Source organism: Condylostylus longicornis, unplaced genomic scaffold (genome assembly GCF_029603195.1).
Source record: "Condylostylus longicornis isolate FDR11 unplaced genomic scaffold, ASM2960319v2 ptg000040l, whole genome shotgun sequence".
Lineage (NCBI taxonomy): Eukaryota > Metazoa > Arthropoda > Insecta > Diptera > Dolichopodidae > Condylostylus > Condylostylus longicornis.
Genome location: NW_026578009.1, coordinates 9,985,958 through 10,000,000, shown reverse-complemented (window position 1 = coordinate 10,000,000; position 14,043 = coordinate 9,985,958). Strand labels below are relative to the sequence as shown.

General features: G+C 26.1%; 1 protein-coding gene across 2 annotated transcripts in view; it reads left to right on the top strand.

Moving 5' to 3' along the window:
- Window positions 1–14,043, top strand: part of LOC129609527 (hemicentin-1) — a 226,023-nt gene that overhangs the window by 99,593 nt on the left and 112,387 nt on the right. For both annotated transcript variants that reach the window (XM_055521488.1, XM_055521487.1), the window contains exon 5: window positions 8,538–8,648. In XM_055521488.1, coding sequence (XP_055377463.1) covers window positions 8,538–8,648 — 111 coding nt within the window. The remainder of the gene's footprint in view (window positions 1–8,537; window positions 8,649–14,043) is intronic.

The window sequence follows — 14,043 nt, the reverse complement described above, 5'->3', positions numbered from 1 at the left end:
TTTTTTATCAATAAAATTGGTAAACGAATTTTTTAAATGGTTATATAAAGAGAAGTGAAAACCTCTAAATTGTGGGGGCGTCATAAATGAAAATTTCATAAAAAGTTTTTTTTATTTTTTTATCGCTTTACTTTTCATTTACCCCCAGCAAATTTTCATTCTATTATTTGAGTGAAATGGTTTTATTATTGGCAGAAAAATCCTTCGTAACATTCATTTACAATAAAATGTTTATAGAAAAATCATATACCAATAGGCCTCCGTTTTCATTTGATATAGATTTGAACGGTTTATGGGAGTTATTAAATAATTTTTTTGAACTTTACAATACAATGAGAAATTTTAATTTTGAATTTTTTGACCTGCAAAATTAAAATTGTATATAAGGTTAAAAATTCACAGGCAGTAATAGTTTCTGTAGTACACTTTAATTATGCATGATACAATTAAAATTTTTCTCTGTATTTGATTGTAATTTTATTTGATTCGGAAATTTTGAAATGAAAAAGGAGTTTGAAAAAAACTAAAAATTCACCATGTTAAATCGAATTTTTCGACTACACCTCTAATTGCAAAAAAAATTTAATTTTATGGTAATTGAAAATTGAATGATAAATAAAATTCTTTAACTTAAATTAACTGAACAATGAAATGTGAACAATTACGGAGGCCAAATAAGCTAAACGGATTTTTCTCAAAAGTTTATTGTATTTCAGTAATAATTTGAGGTTCAGTTTTTACCGAACAGTTTGTTCGTTCAGATCTGTATCTCAAGTTCAGCAGACGCATTTTCACGAAAATTTATATCTCAGGATACGACGGTTTGATTTGAAGTTTAGCGATTTTACGTTTTTGACTATATCTAAGAAAATAATCAACGTATTTTTATAAAATTTTACATATATAAGCTTAGTCTGACAGTACGAAAAACGCAATTTCTAACTTTTGAAAAAAACCTCGTCAATTTCAATGTTTTGGAAGAAATCGTGCATGGCATTGCACGTTTACTACCAGATAATCAATCGATTTCTTTGAAATTTAATACATGAGTTTTGTGTGCTTTAAAACAATTAAATTGTAAATTTTTGAAAAATCACGGAAACCTTACCAGGAATCTAATTTACATTTTTTATCGTATCTAAGTTGCTAATATGTTGATTTGTTGAATTTCATATTTAAGTTCTGTTTGCTACGGGAAATAACTGCCGGATTTTCTTGGGATTTCGGATGGCACAAGGTGGAACTCAACTAAAAGCCAAATTCACATTTCTCTAAAAATGTAAATTAAAAGCGTATAGTAACTCTTTAAAATTTGACTTTTAAGAATGTAAATTGCTGTTTAGAATGACTGTTTTAATGAAAAATTATTAATAATAATTAGTATGACAAAAACAAAAAATTTAAGAAAAAAGCATATTATTATAATTTTATACTTTTTAGTAAAGCCAGGAAACTTTTAAATTCAAATGTTCAAACTCATTTTTGATACCGAAACGACGGTAAATATTAAGGCACTGATTACCTTATCTCCATTGTTGAGAAGCTGTTTTTCTTCTTTTAAAGGAAATTTCAAATATTGTAACGACTAAGCTGATTTGAGTACTTTCTAGACCTTATATCATAAAACTTTCTATAACAACACATTTTTTTTCGTAAAGTTGTAATTGGTAAAGGATATGGTTAAGTCGAAATTCGTAAAAATTTAAATTTTTAGCACTTTTCCAAAAAATTTTTAAAAAAAGTGCTTATTAGTTTCAGTCTGTCCGTCCGTCCGTCCGTCTCTCCGTGTGTCTGTTTACAAAACTTCTACACCCTTGAAGATAGAAAGCTGAAATTTTGTATGTAGACAGATCTTTACTAGAAACTTATTTCCGTAGAACAAAATTTTTACCTATCTCCTCCCCTCTAGAAGTTATACCTCCCCCAAAACCTTAAAAATGGCCTTTTTAAACTACTTGTTGCAATGAAACAATAAGCATTTTTGAAATTTTGCAAACACAGAAAGGCAGCAGCTTGCTTTCCCTAGCGTGGTATACTATAGTTAAACTTTAGAAAAACAAAATGGCCGTTCACATTTACCGTTATCTAAAGTCTTTTTTTTCCAAATTTTTAATTTCGTTTTTCTTCTAAACGCCAGCCTGTAGAAGCTTAAAATTTTAGGAGCTTTTAGACATATGCAAATGGTTCATTTCGTTAGAAAAATTTTTTTTTCTATCTCCACCCCGTTTCAAGTTATCGCCTCTTGAAATTTGTAAAATTTGAATTTTTGACACCTTATATTTCCGAAACCGCAAGCTTTTTTAAATATCTATAAACACAAAAAGCTAACGGTAAATTCCATGTCATTCAAAAATATAATTATTTTTCTTAACTCACACAATTAACCTTTAAAATCGAGCATTATGTTAACCCCACTTTATATTATTTTTGCTTTTCTAAATATATCCTAAATATATGCAATCCTAGGAATAGTTTTGTATATGAATGAAAATAATTTTAATAGTGTGTAATAATAGGTATACATAGACTGTATTTAAAAGTAGAATTTTCACTTGTTGAAGGGAAAAGTGCTACAATACAAACCATTGGTTTGACCAAACTTTATTATTTAATTAATTAAACCACGAATAGGCCTATGAATTAAATTTGAAAACCGTGTGATTATTTATTATTGAATCCTATAAATTTTGTTAATTTCCAATAATTTTAATGCAGGTACATATTTTTTTTTTTTAATTCAATAAAAAATTCTGAAATCGAGACTCACATTAAAGTAGAAAATTTTTCATGATTTTTTATAAAAAATTTTCTTATTATATTTTTTATAATTATAAAAAAATTTTAAAAATATTTTTGCCATTCTCTTTTTTTTGACATTAACATCTTATCTGCGTTATACACCGAAAAAACTTTAAATAAAAGTGAATTTTTAATCAAAAGCAATTTTACCTTAAATTTTCATTTTAGTGCACATATAAAAAGTATTATATATATAAATGGTATACATATGGGGTGATGCATATACCAGTAAAAACTAGGTCAAAAACAAAACTAAGGAAAAGTAAAAAAAATATTTTTCTTATAAGAAAAGTGAAACTTTTATTTACCTAGTTTCCAAATTCTTTTAAAAACCTTTTTTTGTTTGTAATCTTCAATATTAAGAAAGCTAATAAAATTTCCCAAAAAAAAAAAGGAAAAGAAAATAAATAAGGAAAAGTCGCCAAAAATTATCAAAATGTTACACAAAATATTACATTGGGAAAAAGAAAGTTGTATGTGTCTATGTTTCTATATGAATTGCAAAAGAAAATGCTGTCATTTGTGTATGTGTGCCTGTTCAACATAATATTGTAGTAATGGCGCGGTCTAGTTTATATTGTATTTAATTCTAGTTGAAGTTTATATACAAGAAAATATATACTAGTTCTTGTATGAGAAAAACTTTTTTATATAAGTTCCACATATTACTTAATTTAATATTAATTTAAAACGACAGATATAACTGTAATATTTGTGTATAGGATATGTATGTATACATATGCAGCTTTTATAGGGTTTATTAGACTTGTGCTATATTCAATTTTATTATAAGTTTCTTAAATTGAATTGTATACATTCCCTAAAAAAATATAGCAAAAAATATTTTGATCAAATTGTTACGATATGGATATACTCAATTATTTAGAAAAATGTTACCATTTGAAATATTTAATATGCTTTAAGATATTAAGTAAAAATTCCTTTCAAAAGGACTTCGATAAAAGTTCATACTAACTAAATTTCAATAGTATTTCATAGAATAATTTATAAATTATAAGCCAACTAACTATAATTCTTGGTACATTTTAAATTCAAGATTGGTATAGTATTACAATTATAACAAATTATTAGGCAAATTTCATTAGAGTAGCTTATATTAAAGAATAACCTTTACAAATTTCAATATTTTTTTTTTGTTTCCTTCTTCACTCCTAGGAGGAGTATAGGGCTAGTGCATGATATCTATCATGCCGTAGTTTCTATAGTCATAGCGAGTTAGCTAGGTAGGTGACTAGCTTACCGTAGTTTTTTTATTTTTATTAAATATTTCAGTTTATTAATATTTACTGTTTATTTTTCTTAGTCTTTAGTATCGAATACTATAAATATTTGAAAATTACTTGTATAATATTTATTAGTATTGCATATTAAGTTATATAATATTAAATATAATTTTTGTAGTGACCTGACCGGGGTTTGAACCCGAGACCCTTCGGTTAAAGGGCTGGTGCCATAAATTTGTTAGTTCTGCTTTAATAGCTAATAACTAATTTTATTACGATAACAAGGATCACTAAAAATTTATGAATTTAATTAAAAATTGCATATTTTTAGGGAACTACAAATTTAAAAATTAATTTACATTAAATAGTGCAATTTTTGTACAGAATTGTAAATAAAATTGAAGAGATAGGTTCGTAAACGGAACAAATTAGGAAAATTTAAAGACTATCTTTTTTAAGGAGAAAGTGTCTATAGGTAATTATTATGGTCATACATATATGAACTTTTAAATAAATTAATATTCAAATAATACAAAGCTTGTTTTAGAAGTATGTTAGAGATTTAGAAATTTTGTATCTATATATGAAGTCTGGCCCTCATATAGTCTTATACCACTTACAGATGACCACTAAGTGGAATCTATTGAATTCTAAGTGGATTCAAGTAAGATTTTTTTAATACTCGCTCTACAATTTCAATTATAATTTATATAATATTATGCATAATTCAGAAAATGTTCAAACTACAGTGGTTAAATTGATCACAGACTCTCTATTAAAAGCACCACTATTCGAAAGATTATATTCGAAGTGCATAATTTCAAAGCAGACAAGTCATATAGAATTTGCAATACGTACAGGAACTAATTACAGTTCGCACGATCAACTCTGCGTCGCAAGTTTTTTAAAATAAGAAATGAAATGTGAAATTTTTACATATGATAAGTGTATGTAAAATATACATATCTATATAATTATTGGAAACCGAAATCTATATTAAAGGCTCAAAATTATAATATTTTGGTTTTTTATATGGAAAGGCTACACTCGAATCCTACTAATATTAGTATAGTGCATAAAACATTGCATTAAACAATTTTTAATATGGAAGAATATTAATTTAAAAAAGGCAGTATAGAAATAATTTTACAATATACATAATTTATTCCAAAAAAAGTAGGAAAACAATAAAACATAAAATATAAAGTGAATGGAAAAGACATTATTTATAGGAATTTTATCATATACTTACCAAATATGTAAATATTTTGAAAATGTTCTCGTATACTGAGGGTAATTATTCTCAAAATAGGATGAAGGAAAACTAAAGGATTTAAAAATTTTTAAGAATTTTTTATTTAGTAGTAAAATTTAGCTTTTCGCCTCTGTTTATTTCTAATAGTCAGTAGATTTTGCTTAGTCGCAGATACATATAAATTTATTTATAATAATTCGCAAAAATAAAAAGCAACTTTAGACAATCATGGCACTAATGTTGCCAGAAAGCAGTCGTTTTCTCCTTCATTTTTTTTTCGGTCACTATTTACTTTTAGAAAAATGGCGACAGCGATGCATTTTTTGGATATAAAATTATTTTCTCGAATATTTTATGAAAATTTTTATATTTAAGCACTTTTATATTTCATTTAAAAAAAAAAAATAAAAAAATATAGTTCTTAATACAGAAATGAAAGTATTATACCCTTGCATACATTTTGCGGCAACTCAGACGATAATTGTGATAAAAATGTAACTTTAAATAATACATTGAAAAATCAAATTTTTCAGCTCCTAAAATAAAACAAAATTAAGTGTGCAAAAGTGGTTATAATCATTTTTTGAAGTCGGAAAACATTACAGCGCTAAAATTTTTGTTATAATCTTAAATTGTTTAAAATTTCGAAATTGCAATTGATCAAATTTTTCTTCAAGTTAATGAATTGTTTTGAACTAAACTTTAATATTAAATATTTTTATTAAAATTCGGTATATGATCCAAATTAATATTTGGAAATTTTTGATAAATTCAAAATTTAATTAAAATGATTAATATGAAAAAAAAATACCACATTAATATTAATTTTGCAATATCCATTTTTTTCAAATCTACTCTTACTTTATTTTAAATAACACAAAACCTTTAAATAAAACTTTTCAGAAAAAAATTAATATAAAAAGTTAAAAATATTATTAAAAAATTATTAAGTCTTTGATTTAATGTGATATTTCATTTTAATTAATTTAAGAAGCCTTTAATTAAAATATAAAACTGAAAAATATTAAAATATATTTTTATATATGTATATATGTAGGTGTGCATGTACTTTTAAATTATACTTAAACCTCTTCTGTCATGAAATCATAGTTAAAAAATGTTTCAACACTTTATATTACACATGTGTGCGGTTAAAATTAAATACTCTTTATTATTTTATTTAAAAAAATATGTATATATGTATATACAGGGTGTCTCATTTCAAAGTACACTGATATACACCACTGTATAGGTTCTCATGAGTAGACAAAACTTTTGTATAGAGACGATATTCACAGGTCAACAGGTTCGGAATTACAGGAGCTTAAAATCAATTTCGAGTAATTTTTTTACATTTTTAAATTTTAAAAATAATTTCGTACCTGTTTAAAATAAGCGCATTATTGAATATGATTTGAAAACCGTAGAATAAGGGCTTTTTCACGTATATTTACATTAGCCATAATTTGTTCAAATTTCTTATTAACATAACTTTAAATTTCAATTTTTCTAATCATGATGACGTATACAATGGTATATAGCAGAACACTTTGATACGAGACATCCTGTATATTAAATAATATATATAAAAAATTCATTTTTTGAATTTTAAGCCCCTTTTAAATTTCATATTAAATTTCAAGTTCTTTTTGAACCATAAATAATTAAATAATATTAAAATATTATTATAAAAAATTACGAATGTATTTAGGTTTTGGTGGGTTTTTAAATTTTCTCTTGTTTTATTTTATTCATTTTTGTACCTTTTAATAAATAAATTAAATGTGTATTTTTTTTCTTTATTTCTTTTTTTTTTGTTTTAATATTTCAAATTAAAATATTAATAGTTTTTAATTTGTACACTTAAATCAAATTTAATATTTTTTTTTTGTGGAAATATAAATGACTCTTACGGTGGTCAACGTAAAATTTGGTGAGATTTGATGTGATCATTTATTCAAGGAATTTTTCAGATTGCAAAAAACACAAAGGTTTTGGAAGCTACTCACTTTTGTAAAAATAGAGAGTAGAGTGGTAAAGCTGTTATACGGCATTTATAAATGAATGTTCACGTGAATTACACCGACTCATATAAATGTAAATCGTTGATTGCCTTTGAAAGGGAAGTCACTTCGGTCCGTTTTTTCCTTATATGGTAGACCAAATAACGTTTTTGATTATACAATTATTTTTAGATAATATATGCTTTACAAATGAAGTTAAAATTTGCTTGATGTTACGCTCCATAGATGGTTGAACTTAATTATGGAATGATTAAAACAATTTTAAAAATATGGCGTGCTAATTACGGGTTATTAACGAGTAGTACTTGAGTATCATCATAGTTTAAAGGTTTTGAAGAAACTGAGTGTTGTCAATAATCAAAGATTATTCGTGGATAATAGACTCGGATCGATTTACAGTTGCATTCGAATATGATGATGTAAATATGGCAGTTTTAGAGAATTAATTGATCATTATGTTGGTAGCATTAAATGTATGACGTATGTATCGTATGTTGCGACTGTTTCCGAGTTTGCTTCCCAGATTCATGATTTGTCATGTGGCGATTCAAAAATTTTCCTATTCCGTTTTTCTATCTGACTAAATCAAATTTTCTGCCTAAATTGTGTAATTACTTTTAAACAGTGTGATGTGCTGGTACACATGGTAATCCGAAGATAAGCTTTATTTAAGCTTATCTTCTGATATAAAAAAAAAAACATGACGATTTTTTATCTTTTAAAAATTTGATTTTTTTTTTTTTGGTGGGCAAACAAAACTGTAGCTTTCCTAATAAAAGGTGTCTATTATATCTCCTACTAAGGTTCAACTAAATAAGGATAAAAGAAACTAATTATATTGCGTTGGTTGATCTGAAGAAGAATTCAGTCCTTAATACATTTACGTCATACTTTTAATTCATTGTTTTTATTACTTAAAAATTTTAAGCCGCATTACTTGAATTAATTGCAAGTGATATTAAATGCCACAAAAAAAAAACACGAAAATTTACTTTAATATACAATGAAAATTCTTTTAGAATAATGGCGTTTTTTTCTCTGCTTACATGCGTTCACTCTTTGTCACATAAAATATGACTACAATCCACACATTTATCATAAATATTTAGATTTATGTAATGTATATAAACATAATATTATAATGTTATTAAATTTATGTATTAAATACATACGAGTTTTATTATTTTACATTTTATTTCAATTTTTCTTTTACAGTACCACCACAAATACCACAAATAATAAATGACCGTGGAGAATATATAAAATCAAGAGCGGGACCATACGAAGAAGGTGGTGATTTACAATTAATATGTATTGTAATTGGAGGTAAGTTCATAATTATTATAATTAAAAATTATATAATAATAACTGCATAAATATATTATTACATGCCTACATACAATATGTTATGTAGGTTTAAAAGATTAAAAACATAAAACTATTTTTATATGCAAGAGAAAATTAAGATAAAAAATTGTTTGAAAAATAAATTATTAGTGAAAACGATTTATTTATATTGTAATGGTGTGAAATAAAATACTAGACACGTCGATAGATTTATAATATAAAGGATCAAAATAATAGATGTGCATTGGCACAGCACAAAATTGTTACTGTAAAATATATTTATTACTTCACTCGTTACATATAATTCTATTTAAATTTGCAAGGATGTTGTGGACAGACGATTTTCGTTATATGTTTTGATCTAAACTTAAGACTATTTCGCTTTAGACGTTTCTTTAACACTAATCCTGAATATTGCTTCTATACTCTTACTCCCGTTTTGATTTCTGTACTCAATTAATCAAATCTCTTCTGTACGTTAATATTAACCAATTAACCAAGTTAGAAAACATGTTTTAAGGTATTTAATTTAAGATTATAATATCCTTGTTCGTCGTTTTGAGTAATGATGGGTAGAACAATAGAATTTCCGTTGAATTTTAGCTATCTATTAATATCACTGTTAAATTTATTTGTATACGTCATCAATGTCATTAAACCAACTGATCAGCTCCTTAGCTATTATAAGTCTTAAAATCGCTCTACACATGCCTCGTCCGTCCTCATATTGAATATGATTCGCAAGTATGGATAACCTATTATGATATACATTTTATTATTAGGATTGAGTCTATTCAAAAAAATTTTTTTGAGGTTCGCACTGCACCTTCTTTTTTGGGAAGATTCCATCATTCTTTCGCCTTATGAACACGTATTAATTGACGTAACCACACTGGGACGTGATGTCAAGGATTTGTAATTCATTTTTCAGTTTATGACTTAATCTCTCCCGACATTTTAAATAAAATTGTGACTAACTCTAACTAAAGGTCTCGTTCCCCCACTATTTTCATGGTTCCTTTTCATAGGACCAATTATGGGAAACATGAACCTGTCAGCAGAATGCTGCATTTATGCAATAAACACAAACACAATTTTGACAAATTCTTGTTTTAGATAATCATTGTTTATATTCATATGTAATGGAGTATTAATACTTATAAGTTTTATTTTGTACAATTTTTAAATTTAGTTTTTAATTCAAAAATTGGTTCTGTCTAAAAAAAAAGGGAAAATGTGTATATATGTTTATGCATTCTTTAATTTTGTATGTATAATAAATAAATAAATAAATAAGAATAACCGTAACTTTAAATCTGCTAAGAAGGGTTTTGTCTAAGCACAAAGAAATTCAGTTTTGTTTAACCCAAATTTTTTATGGTTTTTCTTATATTGAATGTTTCAAATAATACATATATATAACAAATATATTTCATAAAATCTCGCGAACGAATTTGAATTTTTTGAATATCTTAGAAGTGGTGAATAATTAAGTTAAAAATAGTCACATATAGAACAACTCATTTATTTTGTAATATGTTCTATCGGTAGAGGTTATAAGACATAATTATTGGTTCAAGTACAATCTAATACCTACAGTTTTACCTTAATCAACTTACCAAACAAGAAACCAATTATATAAAATTAAAGCTTTGTTTCTATTAAAAAAGGTTTTAACTAATATTATGAATTTTTCTCCGAAGTTCAAAACTCAGCTATTCCATAAATTTTCAAATATTTGTGGTTTATAGTGCTATAATATTATTTAGTTTATAGAATATAATAAGAGGATATATTAAAATTTTACTAAATTTTGTGGTTAGTATATGTAATAGATATTATGTACATATGTATGAAAGAATTGAAATAATTGCATTTTACGTTATAGTTCTTATAAGTATGGTAGATGTATACTACACACTTACCATTCTAAATTTTCTATACGTATACAATATAACAAAAAATAATTTTACTTTAAACGAGAAAAAAAATAGAGTTGACCTTGTCAACCCTGTGATACCCGTACGAATTTGTTATCGTATGTGCGAATAACTAATGTGCCATAACCAACTATGGGGCAGACTATGACTTTAAGTTGCCGTATTACCATATTAATTTATGCAAAATTTCAGTACTATGTGTTATTCAAAATACTGGTTGTGCCAAACTACTATTGATGTTGTATGGCAGCTACCAGAAAGAGCCAAGAAATTTTAGCGAATTTTACCAAGCACATCGGCCCTACTAATATATTCACTTGTGTGAAATCTCAATATTACAGCTTTTATAGTTTCTGAGATATAGTCAAATAACTTTTGAAGTTGTATGGCAGGTACCAGAAGGAGCCAAGTAATTTCAACGACTTTTATGAGACACATTGGCCCTACTAATATATTCGTTTGTGTGAAATTTCGATACCATAGCTTTAATAGTTTCTCATATATAGTCAAATAACTTTTGAAGTTGTATGGCAGGTACCAGAAGGAGCCAAGTAATTTCAACGACTTTTACAAGACACATCGGCCCTATTAATATATTCACTTGTGTGAAATCTCAATATCACAGCTTTTATAGTTTCTGAGATATAGCCAAATAACTTTTAAGTTGTATGGCAGGTACCAGAAGGAGCCAAGTAATTTCAACAACTTTTATGTGACACATTGGCCCTACTAATATATTCGCTTGTGTGAAATTTCAATACCATAACTTTAATAGTTTCTGAAATATAGCCAAATAATTTTGGAAGTTGTATGGCAGCTACCCGAACCGGTACCCCGATCATGTCCAATTTAAATAGGGTTCTGGCACTTACTACAATAAATCATTTGTGAAAATTTGGTGAACTTAGCTCAATTAGTTTTTGAGTTATCGTTCGGACGGACGGACGGACGGACAGACGGACGGACGGACGGACGGACGGACGGACGGACGGACGGACGAACGGACGGACGGACAGACAAAGCTAAATCAACTGAGAATTTGACGCTGATCAAAAACATACACTTGAGTCTATATCTAAGACCGTTATTTCTTGGCGTTACAAACGGTAAGGCAAATTTAGTATACCCTTCGAACATACGTTCGTACGGGTATAAAAATTAAACAAACATGGATTATAATATGTTTGTGCGGCTTATCACGTGGTGAGTGGCTAACATTAAGTATAAATTATTTGAGTAAAAACTTAAATTCCATTTATTATTAAGATATCAAGATATTTTGTTTTTGAAATTGTGGTTATCTCAATAAAATTATTTCTGTATTAACATGTTTTTAGAAAATTTGAAAATATTTAATTTTAGTATTGATTTGTCTTGATTATAATATCATGCTAGCCACATTTTAGATTTGCAACAACCCACTGAGGTGTAAAAATAAACCATAATGTCAAAATATCTACAAAGCATTTAAGAAAATCAAATATGGAAGAATTCATAAAGTTTTATGTTAACAAAACGCACCATATTATTAAAATATTTTCATTATTCTATAATCTAAAAGTCTAAAGCTCTCCAGTGATTTCTTGGAGGTTTTTTAAAATACAAATTGTTCGTGTAAGTGCGGAGGAACTCAAATATCTAGATGTAGAGTTTAAGAAGTAAAAAAATTAGTTTCATTCTGTGACGGCTTTAAACCCAATTACCGATCACCCAATTGTATATATATACGTTAGTGAAAACGATTTATTTATATTGTAACGGTGTGAAAATGAAATAAAAATTTTATGTGGCCGCTGCTTAATATCAAATTCATCCAATCACCATGAAACTTTGGGAAGTTTGTTAGATTAATCGCGTCATTGTCTTAATTAATCGCTTTTACAAAATTTTTGGATTATTCTTCAGTCCTGTAATATTAAAATTTTAGGTCGCAAAACGGAATCATACAAGGTAAGATTAAATATGTCGGTCTTATACAAATGCAGAACAGACATGTGTTGTGAGATCTACAGCTTTTCTTCTGGCTAATATTTAAAAATTAGTTAGCTGTAAACAATCGGTTCCGGGAAAAATTTGACTTTTATTATTGAATATAATATTTATTGTTATTAGTTTTTATTTTATTTCGATTTTATGTTAAATTCCATTCGGGCAGATTTACTTTGATGCGTCATTTTTAATGCCTCAGTGTTTCTGTTGAAAACTTAATGGTAAATTATAGTATAAGTAATGCATACATGACTTATTTAATGTATAATGGTTATTGCATAAAATTTACTAATTTGATTTAATTGGAATATTAATTTAAATAACATAAAAATACCATGTAAATTTGTATACCTCAGGATGAGCTATTATTCATAAATTAATGTACGCAATCCACTTTTCTAAATTTGAGTATTTTATTTAGTTAGAACACAGGTTTGAATAGATTCAATAATATTGAAAGTGCATATTTTAATATGATTAGCAATATTAAACCATGTTGAACCTTTTATGTTATTCCAAGAATATTAACAATTCAAATAATTATGTGATAGATTATTACTATATGTTTTATTATTAAATATTCTACAGAACCATATTATATTTCCAATGTAATTTTACGTTTTGCCCACAATATTACGATATTGTGTACATCGTTAATAATTTTCATATTACAGATTCTAATTTTCAAATATCTTACAATCATGTATTATAATTTACAATGATTTTAACTTAATCAAAGGAATTTCATATTATTATCGTAATATTTTTTGATTATTAAATTTACAAATTCATCTCTCCACATCTAATATATAAGTATGTATTTTTAATTTGCTTTATTCAATTATAATTTCTGTAGATGAATTCATTGTGTAAAAACGTATAGTTAAATAATGGATGTTTATTCTTCATTTTACCATTAAATTTATTACCTTGACACAATTCTAAGAACAAATTCAAAATATGTACCTAAAAATTTTGCCTTGAACTCATGATGTATGTAGATAAATGTAGAAGGTATGAAGAACTCATAACGCCAGATGTATGTAGATAAATTAAACAAAATTTTAATTTTAAATGTTTAATAATTTTAAATAAGTGATGAAAGGACCTACAGAGATGAATCCTATTCTTTTGTATGAACATATGGCCCTACATATTTTATAAAATTTATGATAGCTAATGCTTTACAGAATTTATTGGTTATTTTTGATAAATGTTTTGCGTAGCTGATGGTGGTTCTTTACTGATTTTAATTTCTGTTTCTAGTGTTATTATGTTTATCATATATTGGTTTATAATATTCATTATATAAAATGTTAATAAGGTTAAAATTGAAACTTTTTCATTAAAAATTGAGAATTACATTTGAGCGAAGCATTTTGTTAGTTGAATGATAAAATAATTTATTAACATTTCACATTCAAATGATTAAGAATAAGTGAAAT